Below are 22,865 nucleotides of genomic sequence, written 5' to 3'. Positions count from 1 at the left end.
ACACTTACCATTTATTTGTAGCCTTACCCATTCTTAATTCCTTGGCTCCTGACTCAGAGGAGACTGCCTCCTTCTTCTGCAAGGTAAGCTCTTCTCTGCTCTGGATTTCCCCTCTCCTGCCTCTTCTGAGTCCTTGCATCCTCAGCTATCTTGTGTCTACAGCCTTTCCCTCTCCATTTGCACTATCCCCTGGTAAAGTAAACATATGAAGATTTTCTTGTATTAAAAAAGCCCATTCCTTGATTTTGTCTTTCCCTCTGCCTGTACAGATCTCTTAGAGTATATCTCTCCTTCCTCATCTTCACTTCAGTCCTCAGTGGACTGCAGTCTGACCTGTGCTTCTGCTATTCTATTGAAGTTACTCTGTTAGTTGCCCTTTCCCACTGCATTGGATGATTGTCACTCCCTCTTGACACTCTTCTGTTGACTTCTTTGAGACCTTTTAGTCTTCCAGTACCGCCTAGGATCCCTTCTCTGCTTCACTACATGAATTCCTTCTCCTCCATCTGTCGTAACTGAATGTTGCTAAGCCCTCTGAGGTGCTGACCTCGGGTCTCTTCTGTGTCCCTCTGTATCCCTTTGCAGTTTGGTGCTGGCACTGTTCCTTTCTTGATTCCCAAATCTGTATATCAAGTGCAGACTTCTTCCCTGAGGTCTAGACATCATACTAACAGCCCATTAAACTTCCTTTCCTCAGGTTGGCAGCTTCTGCACTATGATTTGAGGCATAGTTTCGCCACTAGCCGTCAGTCTCTAAGCCAGAACTTGGAGTCAGCTGTAGACCGCCTCATCTGTCACCAAATCCTGTCCTTTCTACCTTCGAAATCCTCATGCTGCTCTTTGCTTCTGCTTTCCTGACACTTTATTGTAGGCTTATTCTCTTCTCACTGGTGTTATTTGATCGGTTTTTATAGTTTGTTATTCCTTTCTTTACCCATAGGTTAGTTGTCCTTGTTTCTTTTTGCCATGGAACATATTTCTGTTCGTGATTTTTCAGTTTTTTTTTGGGAGGTGGTATTATATTTGAACAGAATTCCATAAAACTGAAGGATTTTTCAGTTGGATATGACCATAGATATCTTTGCCAAGATAATTTTGTATGAAAGCTAACTAAAGTAGATACTGAGTTATTAATCTATTCTGTGTGTTCATACTATAAATGTTTAGAAATTTATTATTATTATTTTTTTAATGGGTCTTACTCTGTTGCCCACAGTGGAGTGTAGTGGTACGATCATAGCTCATTGCAACCTCGACCCCCTGGGCTCAAGTGATCCTTCCACCTTAGCCTCCCAAAATGCTGATTACAGGCATGAGCCACCTTGCCTGGCCTATAAAAATCTCTTTTTTTTTTTTTTTTTTTTTTTGAGACAGAGTCTTGCTCTGCTGCCCAGGCTGCAGTGCAGTGGTGTGATCTCAGCTCACTGCAACCTCTTGCCTCCCGGGTTCAAACAGTTCTTCTGCCTCAGCCTTCTGAGTAGCTGGGATTACAGGCATGCATCAACACACCTGGCTAATTTTTTGTATTTTTAGTAGAGATGAGGTTTCACCATGTTAGCCAGGCTGGGCTTGAACTGCTGACCTCAAGTGATCTGCCTGCCTCGGCCTCCCAGAGTGCTGGGATTACAGGTGTGAGCCACTGTGCCAGGCCTGGAAAAATCTTTTGTAGCATAATATTAAAAAGTATAAAAGAATGTCTTTGTGAAAAGCAGTTCTATTCTTTTCCTCATTTTCCACTGGCATGCCTTCATTTTCAACACTTACTATTGTTTCTATGGCCACGGTTATGTCTCTTCATTACTATACCACATTTAAAAAGTAAATAATGATATTACTAGTAATAATGTGTCTACAACCATTTTTCACAAACATTGTGCCATTAATACGGAAATTCAGTTTCCACTTTGCCCAGGGGTCTGAAAATATAGTTGATTTACCTGGCTTTTTTTTTAGTTTTGTTTACTTTAAGTTCTGAGATACATGTGCAGAACATGCAGGTTTCTTACATAGGTATACATGTTCCATGGTGGTTTGCTGCACCTGTCAACCCATCATCTAGGTTTTAAACCCCGTATACATTAGGTGTTTGTCCTAATGCTTTCCCTCCCCTTGGCCCCTACCCCCTGACAGGCCCCGGTGTGTGATATTCCCCTCCCTGTATCCATATGGTCTCATTGTTCACCTCTCACTTATGAGTGAGAACATGCAGCATTGTTTCTTTTTGAGGCCGGAGTCACCACTGTCGCCCAGGCTGGGTGCAGTGGCGGATCTCCAGCTCACTGCAAGCTCCATGCCTCCAGTTCACGCCATTCTCCTGCCTCAGCCTCCCGAGTAGCTGGGACTACGAAGCCAGCCGCCCTCGCCCGGCTAGTTTTTGTATTTTTTAGTAGAGGCGGGGTTTCACCGTGTTAGCCAGGATGGTCTCGATCTCCTGACCTGCGTGATCAGCCCGATCACCGGCCTCCCAAAGTGCTGGGATTACAGGCTTGAGCCACCGCGCCCGGCAGCAGCATTTGTTTTTCTATTCCTGTGTTAGTTTGCTGAGAATGGTGGCTTCCAGCTTCATCCATGTCCCTGCAAAGGACATGAACTCATTCCTTTTTATGACTGCATAGTATTCCATAGTATATATGTGCCACATTTTCTTTATCCAGTCTATCATTGATGGGCATTTGGGTTGGTTCCAAGTCTTTGATATTGTAAATAGTGCTGCAATAAACATGTGTGCATGTGTCTTTATAGTAGAATGATTTATAATCTTTAGGGTATATACCCAGTAATGGGATTGCTGGGTCAGATGGTATTTCTGGTTCTAGATCCTTGAGGAGTTGCTACACTGTCTTCCACAATGGTTGAACTGATTTACACTCCCAACAACAGTGATTTACATGACTTTTAATTGATGTGGATGAATATTCAGATCTACTTCAAATGGGCTTGACTCAAAATGCCATTGACTTGAAAATTTATCTGAAAGTCTCAAGACTTTGCAGAGTGCTTTTACATTCCAGTGTTGTATACAACAAAATTCTAGCAATATGAAAAACTTCAGGCAGTTCTTTTAAAGTTTTTTTTTTTTCTTTTTGGTAATTTAATCTATATCAGTATTTGTTTATTTCCAAAATTGTTATAATTTTAAATCAATGCATTTAATTGATTTACAGATCCCTCCTTGTGGTCCATTTCTGGGCACCATGGGCTCCACAGTGTGCACAGATGAACGAAGTTATGGCAGAGTTAGCTAAAGAACACCCTCAAGTTTCATTTGTGAAGGTATTTATATTTCAATGTCATGTCTTTTATGAATTTAATTCTGATTTATGGGTTAGATCAGGGCTGGGCGTGGTAGCTCACGCCTGTAATCCCAGCACTTTAGGAGGCTGAGGCGGGCATATCATCTGAGTTCAGGAGTTTAAGACCAGCCCAGCCAACATAGTGAAACCCTGTCTCTACTAAAATACAAAAATTAGCTGGGCGTGGTGGGGGGACGGTGCCTGTAATCCCAGCTGTGTGGGAGGCTAAGGCAGGAGACCCTTTTGAACCTGGGAGGCAGAGGTTGCAGTGAGCGAGATTGCACCACTGCACTCTAGCCTGGGTGACAGAGCGAGATACTGTCTCTGAAAAATACATAAATAAAATAAAAGATCAGATTTTATTAACTAATATAAAGATGGAGTGGTGTGGAATTCCAAATATCTGTGATTGATGTGGGATCTGTTATTTTTGCACATTATTCTTAAAAATCTTAAAATAATTTTGCTTTTCTTTTTTTTTTTTTTTTTTGAGACGAGTCTTGCTCTGTCGCCCAGGCTGGGGTGCAGTGGTGCGATCTCGGCTTACTGCATCCTCTGCCTCCCTGGTTTAAGCGATTCTCCTGCCTCAGCCTCCTGAGTAGCTGGGATTGCAGGCACCCACCACCACGCCCAGCTAATCTTTTGTATTTTTGGTGGACGGGGTTTCACCATCTTAGCCAGGATGGTCTCGGTCTCCTGACCTCGTGATCTGCCTGCCTCGGCCTCCCAAAGTACTATGATTACAGGCGTGAGCCACCATGCCCGGCCAAATGTACACTTTTCCTCGATCATCCTCGGGTGTGGGGCATGACTATCAAACATCAAGGTGGCTGTGGGCTGGAGTTTTGGAGAGCACAGGCAGACGAGTTAGTTCCCTGTGGGTAACTGTGGTTTTAAGACATTTAAAATAGTAACACAAATTATGTCATTGAAAAGCTAGGTGTGCTGTGGAAAATAGTTCAGGAAAGGGTATGTAAATGCTGCTAGGGACCAGGGAACAGGAAGTTGCTATCTTGGTTTAGATGAAGGCAGACAGACCTATGGGAGAAGGTGAAAGTCTTTCTAACCTGTTCAGAATGCGGAGGAAGAGGGAAGCCAGTCAGTCTCTTCCTTGCCTCTTTTGTTTTTCGCTCTGGTTTGTGTGCTCCTCCATTCCTGCTTCTCTCTTGAGTGGATAAGTACTAGGAAAGCCATAGTTGTGACTGTGGATTAACTCAATTGGTTTAGCACATTGAAAATACTATTTAGGACTTAGTACTGGGTTAGGCAACAGGGCCAAAATATGTGTTGAAAGTCTTAGAAATGAATTATCAGGAGGGGAGGTGCACCTTGTATTCCAAAGCCTGAATCCTTAAGATTTTAAAAAAAAAAGAAAAACCAAAGTCTTATTTTTTAAAACAAGAATCTGTGAGTTCAGAGTACATGTTATCCAGTATACTCATATATGGGGTTAAAAATAACATCAACTGTATTGGTCTTATGTCTCTTTTTATGTAAACTGAAAACAGAATTCTGACAGGATAATTCATTCGTGTAGTAGGTGATAAAATTTTCAGGCAGCTTCTGTAGAAATAAGTTTGCTTTGAATGGGTATTGTACTTAGATGGCTCAAAATACTGAACAGTATAGAAAGGTGTCCATGGAGAAGGCTCACCCCATTCCTCCGTTGTCACCCTTGTGTCCCACCACATAAGTAACTGCTTGTATTAATTTTGTATGAATCCTTCTAGTGTTTCTTTATGCAAATAGGGCAGATGTGAATATAGTGATTAGGTTTTTAAAATTTAAGGGCTTATTTAAAATTCCAATGAAATGTATAATGTAACTTTAGAGTGTAACCCTAAAATGTCCAATATAAATAATAGAAGGAGGGCATTAAAACTGCATGTTTGGTCAGTGATAAAAGATAATGATTACAAGTGAAATGAATGATTAAACATTTCAATCATAAGATTAATCGAGATGATGGTAATTGTTCTAAGTCTGCTTTTATGTGTATCATGTTACTGGTTTAGGTAACACATTGTTCTTAGCTGCTATCTGAATGATTTATTTAAAGTGACTATAGAATTACTTCTCACATTGGTACCAGACTTGGCAGTGAGATTTTAAGTTGTTCAAGTGCTTAAGTATCTCTGTGAGCCAAAGGTTGGAGGAGCCCTCAGCGATTTTGGGTTGTGGGGGATACCTGAGCCTGACTGCACCTGCCACTCATGAGGATGATGACAGCGTAAGATTGGTCATTCTTCCAGGAGTCATCACTTTCTGGAAATTCACTCTATAACATAGTTTTCTTTCATTAGCCATCATTAGGGGCAAAGGTAATTTGCATGGCATTTATAAGGTAGCTCATTAAAAGGTACTTGCTGAACAGTAGTAAGTAAAAGAGAAGTAGAATGAGATATCATTGGTCTTTCCCAGTAAGAGAGGCATGCAGGCTGGGCGCCGTGGCTCACACCTGTAATCCCAACACCTCTTGAGGCTGAGGTGGGAGGATTGCTTGAGGCCAGGAGTTCAAAACCAGCCTGATGCACATAGCAAAACCATCTCTACACAAGAAAAACTAAAAAAGTTAGCTGTGCATGTTGGTGTGCACCTGTAGTCCCAGTTACTCGGGAGGATAAGGCAGAGGATTCCTTGAGCCCAGGAGGTCTCAAGGCAGTCACACCACTGGGTGACATAGGGTGAGACCGTGTCTGAAAAAAAAGGAATGTAGTTCATTTTAAAACTGCTTTCTTTTTGTTAATGAGAGTTTTTGGAAAGTTCTAGAGTATGAACTAATGTTCTTCTACTTTATCTTGTGTCTATTTGATTTCTTAGTCTTTTTTTTGGAGACAAGGTCTCACCGTTATTACCCAGGCTGTAGTTCAGTGGTGTGATCTTGGCTCACTGCAGCCTCTACCTTCCAGGCTCAAGCAGTTTCCCCACCTTAGCCTCCCGAATAGCTGGTACTGCAGGTGTGCACCACCCTGCCCAGCTAATTTTTGTATTTTGCTTGTTGCTTAGGCTGGTCTTGAACTCATGGACTCAAGCAGACTGCCTACCTTGGCCTCCCAAAGTGCTCGGAGTACAGATGTGAGCCACTTTGCCCTTCAGTCTTTTTTTTTTTTTAAATGATAAAATAATTTGGCATTTTTGGCTTGTAAAGTAAAGGGATCAGTTCTTCTTTGTGACTGGGATTTATAAAATCATTTAAATAAGTGATCATAAACTAGATATTTTTAAACAGGTTGTAAACTTTTGTGACTATCAATAATTTCTTATTTTGTAGGAGCTGGTAAAATAGAGTTAGAAGAGTTAGTCACCCATTTTTGGTCAGAGTAGTTAGTTTGTGCTCATTGGAATTGAATGCTGAAGGACAAGGTTTTCATATTTATTGCGTCTGAATCCCTCATTCTCTATATTGATGATATGGTCGTAAAGTGTATTTGGGGTGGGACACAGTGGTTCACACGTGTAATCCCGGCACTTTGGGAGGCTTCTTTGGGAGGCGTGAGTGGGAGGATTGTTCAAGGACATGAGTTTGAGACCAGCCTGACAACATAGCGAGACTTCATCTCTGCAGAATAAAAATTTAAAAAACTAACTGTGTACACCTGTTGCCCCAGCTACTTGGGAGGCTGGGGTGGGAGGATTGCTTAAGACCAGGAGTTAGAGGCTGCAGTGAGCTCTGATTGTGCCACTACACTCCAGCTTGGGTGACAGAGTGAGACCTTGTCTCTTAAAAAAAAAAATTAAAAGTGCATCTGTACTCCTTTTGGGTGCTGTCTTTATAATGGGTGGTGTTCCATTTACCTGAGTCACTGACATGTATAGTGGGCTCTTCTGGGCTCCATCCTGAGGCTGTCACACCTCCAGTGGCACGGAAGAGATGATGTGGTATTTCTATCACTAAAAGGAGTTCAAGACCAGCTTGAGTAACATGGTGAAACCCTGTCTCTACTAAAAATACAAAATTTAGCTAGGTGTGGTGGCGTACGCCTGTCATCCCAGCTACTCAGGAGGCCGAGGCAGGAGAATCACTTCAACCCAGCCGGCGGAGCTTGCAGTGACCGGAGATTGCGCTACTGCACTACAGCCTGTGCGACAGAGCGAGACTTTGTCTCAAAACAGAACAAAAAAGTCTTAGAGAAACCTTACGTTTATTCAGAATAAAATGAAATACTTAAAATATCTTAATGCCTTTTATTTTCAAATTACATTGTCAGTACCTTCTCTCATACTGATCCTTGTTTGTGTCTTTACCTAAAATAGGAGTACACCTTTGTCATTTAATTAATTGTTTGATAGAATCTTCCAAAATATGGTATCTGGCAGAGGGGATGGGAGAGAGGAAGAATAGCACAAGGCTTTGTTGGGTGCCTGCTGCTGGTTGTATTTGAGATCCAAATCAGCTATTTTGTATGAAAGTTTAGCTATTTTTTCCTGTAGCTTTTTGTTTGTCTCTGAACTTAGTCTGTGCCATGGGTTGCTTGGATCAGGAAATGCCCTACGTTTTTGTCTGTATTGTCATTCAATTCCTCTTTTCATTGCCTCCTTGACTAGATGTGAGATACTTGAGATGGGGACCTTTACCTTACCAGGTTTTCATTAGTAAAAAAAAAATAATAATAATAGGGCTGGGCATGGTGGCTCACGCCTTTAATCCCAGCACTTTGGGAGGCTGAGGCGGGCGGATCACGAGGTCAGGAGATTGGGACCATCCTGGCTAACATGGTGAAACCCCGTGTCTACTAAAAATACAAAAAAAACCCCAGCCAGGTGTGGTGGCACGTGCCTCTATTCCCAGCTACTCGGGAGGCTGAGGCAGGAGAATCGCTTGAACCCGGGAGGCAGAGGTTGCAGTGAGCTGAGACCACACCACTGCATTCCAGCCTGGGCAACAGAGCAAGACTCCGTCTCAAAAAAAAAGAAAAAAATGACTTTCCTTTGTTTGGGTGGCTCCTGCTTTCCATGCAAGCCTTCCTGATCCCACTTCCAGCTTAGTACTCTCATCCTGCTAGGCTGTGGTATACTCATTTTACCATATCATGTGCTTCAGCGCAAACATTCTCAAAGTCAGACTTACCACCTGGCTGGTTGGTGAGATTTTATACTATTGTATTTTATTTGACATTAATTTTGTTTGTATAGTAGCTGCTGTACTTGCGTTTTATGTTGACTGTAATTTAAAATATACGATCAAGGTTATGGAGGAGTTATGTATTTAAATGTATTTTTGCTTCTTAAAAAACAGGAATCTTTAAAGTTTATTCTTATTTTGAAAGTGCGACTGTCTTAAAGATACAGATTGCATTGTTGAATTTCTAAAGGTCTGTACAATCATAAATGTAAGTGTAGTTTATGTTTAATATCTGAGTGTATAATTATTTTGTGTAAACAGATAGTGTTGGGCAATCTTCTGAAGGATACCAACTAACTGTATAACCAGGTGCACGCTAACTAGTGGAATTAAAAATTTTCAGTGTAAGAGAATGTTGGCCAATTTATTTGGCATCTTAAGAGAGCATATGTTGGATTTCATTCTACAGGAAGGAACGCTAAAAATGCTTCTCAGATAATTCTGGTAGAATTGTTAAATCTTAAAAAGACTGTAGGTTTTTATCTGTGCTATCATGGTAATTTAAAAAACCCACAATTAACATGGTTTTCTTAGCTGTTTCTGGGCTAAGTTTGGTGAAAGTCTTTAAAGAAGTTATCAAAACTTTTTTTTTTAAAATTATTATTATACTTTTAAGTTCTAGGGTACAGGTGCACAACATGCAGGTTTGTTACATAGGTATACATGTGCCATGTTGGTTTGCTGCACCCATCAACTCATCATTTACATTAGGTATTTCTCTTAATGCTATCCCTCCCTCAGCTCCCCACCCCCAGCAGGGCCCTGGTGTGTGATGTTCCCCTCCCTGTGTCCATGTGTTCTCATTGTTCAGCTCCCACTTATGAGTGAGAACATGCGGTGTTTGATTTTCTGTCCTTGTGATTGTTTGCTGAAAATGATGGTTTCCAGCTTCATCCATGTCCCTGTAAGGACATGAACTCATCCTTTTTTAGGGCTGCATAGTATTCCATGGTGTATATATATGTGCCACATTTTCTTTATCCAGTTTGTTATTGTTGGTTTAAAGTCTGTTTTATCAGAGACCAGGATTGCAGTCTCTGCTTTTTTTGCTTTCCATTTGCTTGGTAGGTCTTCCTCCATCCCTTTATTTTGAGCCTGTGTTTGTCTTTGCATGTGAGATGGGTCTCCTGAATACAGCACACTGATGGGTCTTGACTCTTTGTCCAATTTGCCAGGCTGTGTCTTTTAGTCTTTTAATTGGGGCATTTAGCCCACTTACATTTAAGTAATTTTGTTATGTGTGAATTTTTTTTTTTTTTTTTTTTTTTTTGAGTTGGAGTCTCACTGTTGCCCAGGCTGGAGTGCAGTGATGCGATCTTGGCTCACTGCAACCTCCGCCTTCTAGGTTCAAGAGGTTCTTCTGCCTCAGCCTCCTGGGTAGCTGGGATTACAGGCACCCGCCACCATGCCCAGCTAATTTTTGTATTTTTAGTAGAGACAGGGTTTCACCATGTTGGCCAGTCTGGTCTCGAACTCCTGACCTCAAATTATCCACCTGCCTTGGCCTCCCAAAAGTGCTGGGATTACAGGTATGAGCCACCATGCCCAGCCTGTATGTGTGAATTTGATTCTGTCATTATGATGCTAGCTGGTAATTTTGCCTGTTCATTAATGCAGTTTCTTCATAGTGTCAATGGTCTTTTACCATTTGGCCTGTTTTTGCAGTGGCTGGTACGGGTTGTTCCTTTCCATGTTTAGTACTTCCTTCAGGAGCTCTTGTAAGGCAGGCCTGGTGGTGACAAAATCTCTCAGCATTTGCTTGTCTTTAAATGATTTTATTTCCCCTTCACTTACGAAGCTTAGTTTGCCTGGATATGAAATTCTGGGTTGAAAATTCTTTAAGGATGTTGAATATCGGCCCCCACTCACTTTTGGCTTGTAGGATTTCTGCGGATAGATCACTGTTAGTCTGATGGGCTTCCCTTTGTGGGTAACCCAACCTTTCTCCCTGGCTGCCCTTAACATTTTTTCCTTAATTTCAACCGTGGTGAATCTGATAATTATGTGTCTTGGGGTTCCTTTTCTCCAGGAGTATCTTTGTGGTGTTCCGTGTATTTCCTGAATTTGAATGTTGACCTGCCTTGCTAGGTTGGGTAAGTTCTCTTGGATAATACCCTGAGGTGTGTTTTCTAACTTGGTTCCATTCTCCCTGCCACTTTCAGGTACACCAATCAAACGTAGATTTGGTTTTTTCACATAGTGCCATATTTCTTGGAGGCTTTGTTCATTTCTTTTCACTCTTTTTTCCTCTAATCTTGTCTTCTCACTTTATTTCATTAATTTGACCTTCAATCACTGATATCCTTTCTTCTGCTTGATCGAATCGGCTATTGTGAAGCTTGTGTATGCTTCACGCAGTTCTTGTACTGTGGTTTTCAGCTCCATCAGGTCATTTAAGCTCTTCTCTACACTGACTATTCTAGTTAGCCATTTGTCTAACATTTTTTCAAGGTTTTTAGCTTCCTTGTGATGGATTAGAACATGCTCCTTTAGCTAGGAGAAGTTTATTACTACCGACCTTCTGAATCCTACGTCTGTCAACTCGTTGAACTCATTCTCTGTCAAGTTTTGTTCCCTTGCTGACAAGGAGTTGTTTTCCTTTGGAGGAGAAGAGGCATTCCTGGTTTTTGGAATTTTCAGCCTTTCTGTTCTGATGTCTCCCCATCTTTGTGGTTTTATCTACCTTTGGTCTTTGAAGTTGGTGACCTACAGATGGAGTTTTGGTGTGGATGTCCTTTTTGTTGATGTTGATACTATTCCTTTCTGTTTGTTAGTGTTCCTTCTAACAGGCCCCTCAGCTGCAGGTCTGTTGGAGTTTGCTGGAGTTCCACTCCAGACCCTGTTTGCCTGGCTATCACCAGTGGAGGCTGCAGAACAGCAAATATAGCTGCCTGACCCTTCCTCTGGGAGCTTCATCCCAGAGGGGCACCCGTCTGTATGAGGTGTCTGTCGGCCCCTACTAGGAGGTATCTCCCAGTGGGGCTATACGGGGGTCAGGGACCCACTTGTCTGTTATTGGATCTCGAACGCCATGCTGGGAGAACCACCTGCACTCTTCAGAGCTGTCAGGCAGGGATGTTTAAGTCTGTAGAAGCTGTCTGCTGCCTTTTGTTCAGATATGTCCTGCCCCCAGGGGTGGAATCTAGAGAGGCAGTAGGCCTTGCTGAGCTGTGGTGGGCTGCACCCAGTTCGAGCTTCCCTGCCACTTTGTTTACACTGTAAGTATACAACTGCCTATTCAAGCCTCGGCAATGGCGGATGCCCCTCCCCCAGCCAAGCTTCAGTGTCCCAGGTCGGTCTCAGACTGCTGTCTAGCAGCGAGCAGGGCTCCATGGGCGTGGGACCTACTAAGCCAGGCACCAGAGGGAATCTCCTAGTCTGCCAGTTGCGAAGACCGTGGGAAAGGTGCAGTATTTAGGCAGAAGTGTACCATTCCTTCAGGTGCAGTCACTCACAGCTTCCCTTGACTAGGAAAGGGAAATCCCCCAACCCCTTGTACTTCCCGGGTCAGGTAACGCCCCGCCCTGCTTTGGCTCGCCCTCCGTGGGCTGCACCCAGTGTCCAACCAGTCCCAATGAGATGAACCTGGTACCTCAGTTGGAAATGCAGAAATCACCCGTCTTCTGCGTCAGTCTTGCTGGGAGCTACAGACTGGAGCTCTTCCTATTTGGCCATATTGGAAGTGATCTCCGCCTAAGCTATCAAAACTGTTAATTTAAATTTCTATTGTGAGATTTATATATGGCTGTTTGACAAAGATTTTGATTTTGAAATTCTTTTTTTTTTTTTTTTTTTTTAATATCACACATCACAGAGTAGAAGGAAGCCTCTTTTGGAGGTTTAACCAAATGTTCCTGAATAGCAGGTTTAAGTGTTCTCTCTTTAGTCTTGCGGCTCAGTGCCATCATTGGCAAGTGGCCATCCCCATTCTTGGCTTAGGTATACTGACCCCCTTTGTTTACTATTCTATCAAAATTTATTTATCAAACACTAAATGCCACACAGTAGTCTAGGCACTGAGGATACAAAACATAACACTAAGGGTCACAGACAACAAACAGTAGACATATATGTTATCAAGGTAATTTTAGGTAGTAATAAGTTCTGCAAAAGAAAGAAATAGGCTATAAAAAATGGGAACTGGGATAGGTGGGATACTTTATTTAGATTGGACTGGAAGGTGTATCTAAGGAAGAGAGTTCTTTTTTTTATTAAGAGACAAGGTCTCACTCTGTCACCCAGGCCAGGGTGCAGTGGCGTGATCATAGCTCACTGCAGCCTCAAACTTCTGAACTCAAGCATTCCTCCCACCTTGGCCTCCCAAAATACTGGGATTACAGGTGTGAGCTACTGTGCCAGCAGGGCCATCAGGAGAATGAAAAGGAGCCGGCCCTTGGGAGAGCTAGGAAGAGCTTTTAACCGAAGTGCAGAGTGTCAAAGCAGAAGGCTAGTGGGGCTGGAGAGTGGTGAGGGAGGGGAGAATGTGACATGAGGTTGGAGTGGCAGGCAGGGGTCAGTGACCTTGTGGGGAATGATAACATTCAGGTCTTATTCCAAGTGCAGTAGCAATGACACAGTTCCATTCCTGTCATAAGTCAGTTACTCTGGCTGCTGGGTGGAGAATGGTTTCAAGGGGGAAGGGTGCAGAATAGAAGCAGGTACCCCAGTTAGCAGGCTGCTCGGCCAGGTGAGAGATGAAATGATGTCATGGTCTGAGTGGGATTCTGTTTTGGAGGGGAGCCCAGAAAACCTGTTGATGGAGTAGATGTGAGAGTGAGAGAAATGGATTAATCAAGGTTGTCTCCTTTTTGATTTGAGGAACTGGATGGATTTTGTGAGATAGAGATGCCTTGGGGGAGGAACAGGTTTAGTGAGAGGTGTTTGATAGAGCTCTGAGTGCAGATGTTGAGTGTATAGTCTGGAGGTGAGGGGAGAGGCCTGGGCTGGGAAGAACTTGGGAGTTATAATAGCAGCGTCATTTAGAGCCATAGGATCGGATGAGCCCACTCCAGGACAGTGAGTGTGGATAGGCATAGAAGAGGACTCAGAACCAAGGCTGGCACATGCTGGTGTTCAGAGGCTGCCAGAGATGACAGAAATGGACAGAGTCTGAGCAGTTCGGGAGGGCAGAGGAAACATGGAGAGCCAAGTGGAAGGTGTTGCAGGAAGGTGATTGTGGTCACTGTTACTGAAGGTTACTGAAGGGTCTGTGGAATGAAGAAAGGGCAGCAGCCATGAAGTGGAACGTGGTGTAGGGAGGCGCTTGGCTCCAGAGACACACTGCCTCCATCACTCAACGGTTTGTAATTGTCCTAGTCCATTTGTGCTACTGTAATAGAATACCTTAGACTGAGTAATTTTTAAGCAACAGATTTATTGTTCACAGTTCTGGAGGCTGGGAAATCCAAGATCAAAGCACCAGCAGATTCAGTGTCTGGCAAGGGCTTGCTCTCTGTTCCCAAAGTGGCACCTTGTTGCCGTGTCCTCACTTGGCAACAGGAGAATAAGGGCAAAAACGGACTAGCCAGCCTCAAACCCTTTTATAGTGGCACTGTTCCCATCCATGAGGGCAGAGCCCTCTTGGCCTAATCACCTCCCAAAGGTCCCCTCTTAATTGCTATCACCTTGGATGTTAATTTCCAGCATACGAATTTAGGAGGGACATATACATTCAAACCATGGCAGTGATCTAGGTCAAGTTATTGAACCTCTTTAAGTTCCAGTTTCTTCTGTAAAATGGATGTTAAAGACAGTACCTGTTATTGTGAGGATTAAATGAGTCTATACATGAAGCACACTTAGAATAGTATCTGGCCCAGAATAAATTGTAGCTATTTGCTGTTACTATCACAGTGGCCTCTGATGACCACTGCTCCATAAAAGTAGAATAGAGAGAGGATTCCCCATCTCTGGATTTACCTGATGCTTCCCTTGCGCTTTCTTTCCTTCTCCATAGACACATATCAGGTGGGACTGGTCCCAAGGTTTAGATTCTTGGTATAGTAAGCAAGTGGTTCCCACTTGAGGCATTTTGCCTAGAATCTGTTTTGGAAATGTTCATGTTTGGTTGGTCCTGAAGTGTATAAATCCTACTTTGACATGTAATCTTTCTTTTTGATTGTAGTAGTAGAAAAAATTAACCATGGTATAGTGAAAAAAGCACAGGTTTTATAGTCAAACAAACTTGGATTTGTTTCTCAGCTCTGCCATTTATTAGCCGTGTATCTTTGGGCAAGTTACCCAAGTTATCTCCTGTGTTAATTAGGGTTCTCTAGAGAAACAGAACTAACTAAACAGGATAGGTACAGATAGATGTGAGGGGATTTAGGAGGCTGAGAAGTCTTGCCATCTGCCCTCCACTCTCTGGAGAACTAGGGAAGCTGGTGGCGTGGCTCAGTCCAAGTCTGAAGGCCTGAGAACCTGGGGGGCCGGTGATGCAAGTCCTGCAGTCTAACAATTGGAGAACCTAGAGCTCTGATGTCCAAAGACAGGAGAAAATGGATATCTCAGCTCCAGGAGGGAGGAATGGGGCAGAAGGGGTGGGGGATGGGAGTGTGCGGAGGAGAGGGAGGGAGAGAGAGAAAGAGGGAGAAAGACAGGATTTGCTTTTTTGCTTTTCCTCTGCATTTTTTTTTCCTAGTTCTTTTCAGGCCTTCAACTTACTGGATGGTGCCCCTCCCCCCCACCATATTGCGTGAGAATGGATCTTCCTTACTCAGTCTACTGATTCAAATGCCAGTCTCTTCCCGAAACAGCCTCACAGCCATGCTCAGCAGTAATGTTTTAACAGCTGTCTGGGTATCTCTTAACCCATTCAAGTTGAAACCTTAAATCAACCATCGCACCTCCTCTTTAACCACTTATTAACTTGAGATGATAACATGCTAAAATTTTGCACCTTTCAAAATTGTCTGTAGGCTAGGTTGTTTTATGTTAAGGCCTTCTCATAGTTTATGGCACAGAGTAGGTCGCCCATGAACGATAGCTATTTCTGGTCATCTTTGAGCTCTTCTGAATGCAGATCCTTTAAAAATGTTTATATATTTATTTTCTGTTTTCATTGTTAAAACTGTTACGTTAAATCCAACAAAGTATTTGTAATGAATTTTAGTGCTGCAACGGTTTTAGGACTTCAGTCAGATGCCCTTGATGTTCTGGAGAACTCTTTTGCCTTAAATGATATTCCTGTTGCCTTCTTCTGAAGATTTGTCTGTTACCATTGCCTCTGTGTTATGAAGATCTCTTCTTTTGGGAGCTGATTGAGTGGAGGCAGTTGTGGTAGTTCTCAGTCTTCAGCAGGAATTGTAAGAGGTCGTTTACTTCTCAGAATAATTGTTACTCCACTGGAAACCAGCAGGAGTGTAAGAATATAAGAAGAAATCAGATTTTTTTTTTTTTTTTTGAGACAGAGTTTTGCTTAGTCGCCCCGGCTGGAGTGCAATAGTGCGATCTGGGCTGACTGCAACCTCTGCCTCCTGGGTTCAAGTGATTCTCCTGCCTCAGCATCCCAAGTAGCTGGGATTACAGGCACCCGCCATCATGCCTGGCTAAGAAATCAGATTTTAAAAGAAGATTGGAATTTGTTTTTATGAGTCAGGGTGCTACCTGTTTTGTTCTGGTTTAAGATCACATTACCTTATTTCTACTTAGTATTGCCCTGTTTTTAGATTTGTATTACTTTTTGATTAGAATTCAGTTGTACTAAGGGAAGGGCCGTTTTCTGATCCTTGCACAATGCCCAGCGCGTAGTGGGCACTCCATAGATGTTAGTTGAAAGACCGAAAATAATGAGCTGGAGGATGGTAATGTAGGCATGCCCTACTCGTCAACTTTTCTGGTCATCTTTGATCTGAGTGTGCTGTTGTGTAAAAGAAAATAGCACAAACGTCTTTAAAACTTTTGAGAGTCTGTACTAAATCGCTGTCTCAGAATGCCTTATCTTTTTGTTCTTTTTTCAGATTATTAGACGTTGTTGATTTTATGGAATTTTCATTTAAGTACATTTTAAAAATGGAAACAATTAAAAATATTGTTGCACAAGGGTTTTCTAAAATATTAAAAATTAAGGTAGTAAAAGAGCACCCAAGAATGTAGGAGATAGAGGATAAAAACCAAATACATATGACTTTGCTTCCCACTTTATCTGCAAACTTTATTTGGGTAGATATAACCTGATTGGGTAAGGCTTTAAATAAAAATAGTATTTCAAGCCCAGTGGAAATCTTTCACTCTTGGAAAAATACAGTGTATATATTTTAAAAACTTTTAACAATATAATTTATCAATAAATTTTATTTCCTACAGGTATAATGTGAATACAGATTTTTATTGGTTTCAAAAAGTTTATATTAAATTGACAGTCCTATGAGGGAAGGATATATCTTGGTATTTCTCAAAGTATATCATTTATAAAGACCTACATAAATAGCTTACAGTAATTGTGCTATAATTATTTAGAAATTCTGTTACTAAATATGTTTTAAATTCATGCATCAGATATCACATCCTGTCTTGTTGAGGGGCCTCAAGGAAATTATCAAACAATGCAGTCATCTTATTTAAAAGGCATTTACATTGTAAATAGACTGGAAGCAAGTAAGCTAGCAAGTTATCTGCCTAGTGTCCAGCAGCCTTGCAGGAGTTAAAAGCAAAATTTATCAGACATCAATAGTTTATTGAAAAAATAGTCCTTTTTGCTTCATAATTTGCAGAAGGCTGCAACTGTCAGTCATGATGTACTGCCTCTTGAAATTAGTCAATAGAGCAAACAGCAAGAATTGCTGTGGGCAGAAAATAAGCACTGTAATCATGACATAACTGGGGTCAGTGATTTATGGATTTCAATATAGTAGTAGCTGCATATGATTGAAAATTTACTAGGTCACTAGTGCACCAAAAATTTTATTCACAGCCTCCAGGCATCTTTTGAAATGTGCAACAAAATAAAAACCTCTGAACCTGTTTTGACACTGCAAACTCAGTGGATGACATGCCAGCCCAGTGAGTCTCATTTAAATGTAAATGTGTCATAAACTTTTGTACCATACTCTTTAAAAATGCCAACTACTTGAAGGAATATTGCATGTGAAACTGATTTACATATCAAATAGAGAAAAAGGACCTTGTAATAATCAAGTTTGAATTCTTTTATTTTAAAGTTGGAAGCTGAAGGTGTTCCTGAAGTATCTGAAAAATATGAAATTAGCTCTGTTCCCACTTTTCTGTTTTTTAAGGTAAGGATAAAGGTGGTACAAGAGATTATCCATTTGTAGGGTGCCATGGGGCTACCTATTTTGTTTCTTTACCCTCTCCCTAATCCCCGAATATTAGGTGTTTGGCTGTTTCTGGCCCTCCACCTTTCTTCTGATAGTCTCATTTTTGCACCCATGCTGAAAAAGAAGACCATGCCAGCTGCTTGCCAACATCTTACATGGACTGTGTAGGGCCAGCAGCCAGAATCAAGAGCTTCTTGATCAAAATTCAGATATGTGGCTGTGGAACCCCAGTGTTCCCTGAGTTGGTTAAATTGGTTGTTCAGAGCATGTGCCTGGACATAATGGAACCTCTGACTGGTTCTGGTTTGATGAATGAGTCTTAGGAAGCAGGTGCACAACTGTGCTGGGCACCCATGGGTGTCATCATAGTTCCCCAAATGCCTCATTTATACTTAATAATAGATTCATCCCAGCCAGTGTGGGGGCCGTCTTTTTTGTATTATATTAGACTGACCTGATTTGACTTTGAGATGTTGCAGTGTTTTCTCTGTGTGTTTCCAAGAAAAGAAAAAAATTATTATGTATTTCTAAAATTGAGATACAGTGCAGGCAGTTGGCAATGAGGGTTTCTTTTTTTACATCTCCAGTAATACTGTTGTCCCCTTTAAAAATTTGCTAGAACAATGTCATTATTATGGAATGCTGCATGTATTCTAAATAACTTTTTAAACTTTAGAATTCTCAGAAAATCGACCGATTAGATGGTGCACATGCCCCAGAGTTGACCAAAAAAGTTCAGCGACATGCATCTAGTGGCTCCTTCCCACCCAGCGCTAATGAACATCTTAAAGAAGATCTCAACCTTCGCTTGAAGAAATTGACTCATGCTGCCCCCTGCATGCTGTTTATGAAAGGAACTCCTCAAGAACCACGCTGTGGTAAGAAGCTGCCTTTAAGATAATATAAACAAAATGGGTACTTTCCCAGAACAGGGTATGGTTGAGATGGGCATCCTCTTTCCAAGCTATACTATACATCTTATACTTGTGTTCACATACCTTTAAAATCAGAAAGGTTATAACTCCCAGTGACACTATAGAAGAATTAGTTTGCAGGCCGGGCGTGGTGGCTCACACCTGTAATCCCAGCACTTTGGGAGGCTGAGACAGGCGGATCACAAGGTCAGGAGATCGAGACCATCCCAGCTAACATGGTGAAACCCCATCTCTACTAAAAATACAAAAAAAAATTTAGCCGGGCATGGTGGCGGGCGCCTGTAGTCCCAGCTACACGGGAGGCTGAGGCAGGAGAATGACGTGAACCCGGGGGGTGGAGCTTGCAGTGAGCCGAGATCACGCCACTGCACTCCAGCCTGGGCGACAGAGCGAGACTCCGTCTCAGAAAAAAAAAAAGAAAAGAATTAGTTTGCATTATGGACTCAGAATGTTGGAACCAAAAGGAGTCTCGGAACTCATCGAATTCAGATTTTTGTTTTATACTTAAGTCCTCAGACTCAAAGATAGAGGTGACTTGCCCAAGGTCACCTGGTAAGCAGAGTTAGGATTAGGTTCCAACTGCTGTATTGCTGTCTTTTTTGCCTGTTTAGCTGCTTTTGCTGTTAGCAGTTATTTTTTCTTTCTTGGCAGCCTCCTGTTTTTCACCTAGTTCAGATTCAGCAATTAAAAAATTTGTGGAATATTTTAGTGTTTTTGTGTCCACCCTGTGTGCTTTTGCCTCCCCTGCGTCATCACTGTCTAATGATTCTCTTCTTGCATTGCTGTCGTTTCCAGTTTATAGCTGCTAGTAATGGAAAGATTCCGAAATCTTGGCCTGTAGTCACTCTTATTTTCTGTACACATGGATGCTTATGATTTTGTCCTTAAGTAAGTTTTAGAGTTATTTGACCCCTCTGGTACTGGGTTTATGTTATTTTCTTTTTACTGTGCCTAGTACAACATTAGTATGCTGCATAATTGAGCATTTAATGCCATTTGATGATGCTGTTGAGACTCTAAGAGTATTTGTATCAACTACACAGGAGGGACTTTATTAAGATGGGGCAGTAACATTGAGTATGCTCTTAATGTGATTACAGCATGTCCAGAGTGACTTTATAAAGATAGCCAAGCTTCTAGTGTGAATTTGATTCTAAATTCTTCCCTGTAGAGCTATTAAATTACATATTAGGTTATGATTATGTCTAGTTTTAAAACTAAAGTTTCATGATGAATTGTTACTTTTTCGAGACGGAGTTTTGCTCTTGTTGCCCAGGTTGGAGTGCAATGGTGCGATCTCAGCGGGCCGCAACCTACATCTCCTAGGGGTCAAGCGATTCTCCTGTCTCAGCCTCCCAAGTAGCTGGGACTACAGGTGCCTGCCAGCTTGCCTGGCTAATTTTTTTGTATTCTTAGTAGAGACAGGGTTTGTCTGTGTTGGTCAGGCTGGTGTCGAACTCCTGACCTCAGGTGATCCGCCTGTCTCGGCCTCCCAAAGTGCTGGGATTACAGTCGTGAGCCGCCTGTGAATTCTGTCTTAAAAATATCTTTTAGTTCTGCCTAAAAAATTTCACTGCCAGTATTTATGTGTCACATAATGCCTGCTGTTTCTGTATTGCAAAGCTAACTTAGTCTGTACTACACTAAAAGTAGCAACAGATAGTCTCTGTTGTGTTTGTTATTTTGTTTTTAACGGGGGTTGCAAATGGTTCACGTTCACCTTCTTCCATGAAACATGAAAATCATTTCTTGTACCTTATGTGGTAGCCACTAAATGGGAACTTACCACTTCAGTCGAATGGATCGTATTCAGCACCTTCATTCAGATCTCAGGTACAGTAGAACTGGCTATGAAATGTGGGTGAAGCACACCTACAGTGAAATCTCTACAGTATTGTCTCCTTTGGGGTTGAACAGCAGCAGTCTCAGTCTTTTCTGAATGATAAAACTAATGAAAAGGCAGGTGGCAACACTGAAGCTTGGGGAAGGGGTGCTCAGAGGAGAAGGGTGTCCTGGGAAGTGTGCTACACTGGATGTCATGCCAGGCGAGCCTCAGGCCCACTCCTGCAGCCTTAGCAACTTTGGAGACAAGTCAGGTACCCTCCTTATGCCTTTAATTCCTTCTAGTGCTGTTGGGAATAAGATTGGCTGTTGGAGCCAATCTTGGAGGGCCTTTTCAGTGCAGATATTGTATGATTATTCAAGTAAATTAGAGAGAAACTTAGAAATTATAATTTTTCTGCTTACCTTTCACTTTATTAAACTGAATTTAGAATATACTAGCATTTTTATATTTATGTTAAACTTATGTTATTTAAATTATATTTATATTATTATAATGGAGTGACATTTGGAAGACTGAACAAATAATAGAATAAAAAAGAAACTTTGAAATAGTTCAGGGCTGGGCGTGGTGGCTCCCGCCTGTAATCCCAGCACTTCAACAGGCTGAGGTGGGCGGATCGCTTGAGATCAGGAGTTTGAGACCAGCCTGGCCAACATGGCAAAACCCTGTCTCTACTAAAATACAGAAATTAGCTGGGCATGGTGGCATGCTGTAATTCCAGCCACTTGGGAGACTGAGGCAGAAGAAGCGCTTGAACCTGGGAGGCAGAGGTTGCATTGAGCCGAGATTGAGCCACTGCATTCCAGTCTGGGTGACAGAGTGAAACTCCGTCTCAAAACAAAACAAAACAGAACAAAACACATTTCAGAGCCATCTGAAAACATGGTGTTATAGATATTTAATACAAGACAATAAATATTTTGAGATACATATGATTGAACGGTTAGTTTCTTCTTTCAAAGTACTTGTTTTCTATATAATTTTTATAACTACATTTTCAATGGGTTTTTCTGTTTCCTGATATTTTCTGTTACATGTCTTTCTGTCTTACATAGTAAATAGATCATTTAAGAATGTTGCTGTTCTTTAATAAAATACTTAGGATTAATTGGAAAATATTTTTAAACTGTTTTCTTATGGGAACGTAAGTCCCCTGGACCCTCTGCTGTTCCTTTCCGAGCCTGCTTAGTGGAGCGTTGTTTTTGCTCTTCTGCTGGCATTTTAGAGAAGGGTGTAGGCAAAGCCCCCTTTATAAAAGCACTGGCTGTCTCATCTTGTGAGCACGCATGTGGCTGTTCTTTCCTTATTTTGCACTAAATTAGCTTTGAAAGTGCTGCCTCTGCTAACACCGCTGAACTCCACTGTGGAGTATAACGATGTCTGTTTAGTTGGTCCCCACCTTGCTTTCTGCTAATCAGAAAAACATGAATGAATAACATTTAAATTTTATATCTAGAAAGCCTTGAAAGCCATTTTTAGGGTTTCTGCTGGAGCCCCATTGGACTCAGCCCAGCTCCTGCACAGGTCATGTCTCCATCTTCTTATCCTTCACGTGGGCTCTGCCTGCAGAATTGTATGGTGTGTTATGAGCCTGACATGTAAATAGGGTCTCAGTTGAAAAGAATTGGATTGTCCTTATTCTGTGATCTTCATGAAGACGGGAAAATGCTTGTTTTAGGAAGAGTTTCCAGAAGCACTGAGGTATATGTCATCTTAAACAGAATCTTAAATCCTTGAGCAGGTTAATTATTTGGGAATTCTTATAGCTATTTCAGTTAACAAAGCTTTTAGCAAAGCAAAAGGTATTTAAGTCATAGTCAGATATTCCTCCTGCAGTGAGAGTCATCCAACCTGGCTCTTACTTTTAAATCAGTATCAGCCACAAAATCAGGTTTCAAAGATGTTTTTTAGGGTTTATTGTTAGGTAGTGATGAGATGCAGTGTTAGGCACCTATTCATGTCATGAGTAGAAATGACTGGGGGTGGAAATGGGGATTCTGTGGCAGTTAAACATTACTTTTCTACATTTAAATATTTTTATTGCATGCATGCATTTTTCTTAAAAAAAAGTGTGTAAATATTTTGTTACTAGAATAAAGCCTTCTTGCCATCTTATCCTGAAGCATAACATTTCTAGTCTGCCACTTTAACCCTTAAAAATGAAACACTACCAATCAATCTTTCTAGTCTGCATGTAATTGCCTAAAGCTAAAATAAAGCTTTTTCTCAGCCAGTTACAGTAAAAATGAGTTAATATATTGGCAACAGAATAACCATCAGCAATCAGCCGTTAGCTGTTTACTAATGAACTCCCAGATGAATAAAAAAATTTCAGAATCAGTGTTTTACTTCAGGCTGTACATGAACTTCACACTTCCGATGTAGGAAAAGCAA

At 41.6% G+C, this 22,865-nt stretch overlaps 1 protein-coding gene across 2 annotated transcripts in view; it reads left to right on the top strand.

Annotated features, from left to right (window-relative positions):
* GLRX3 (glutaredoxin 3) overlaps positions 1-22,865 on the top strand; it is a 44,284-nt gene that overhangs the window by 5,638 nt on the left and 15,781 nt on the right. The window contains exons 2-5 of one of the 2 annotated variants that reach the window (XM_021943865.1): positions 3,165-3,273; positions 17,327-17,415; positions 17,574-17,648; positions 18,367-18,568. In XM_021943865.1, coding sequence (XP_021799557.1) covers positions 18,529-18,568 — 40 coding nt within the window. In that variant the 5' untranslated portion in view covers positions 3,165-3,273; positions 17,327-17,415; positions 17,574-17,648; positions 18,367-18,528. The remainder of the gene's footprint in view (positions 1-3,164; positions 3,274-17,326; positions 17,416-17,573; positions 17,649-18,366; positions 18,569-22,865) is intronic. The other variant, XM_003904419.2, reaches the window with a different exon arrangement.

The sequence above is a fragment of the Papio anubis genome, chromosome 11 (assembly GCF_008728515.1).
Source record: "Papio anubis isolate 15944 chromosome 11, Panubis1.0, whole genome shotgun sequence".
Taxonomy (NCBI): Eukaryota; Metazoa; Chordata; class Mammalia; order Primates; family Cercopithecidae; genus Papio; species Papio anubis.
This window is presented reverse-complemented; position numbering and strand designations above follow the sequence as displayed.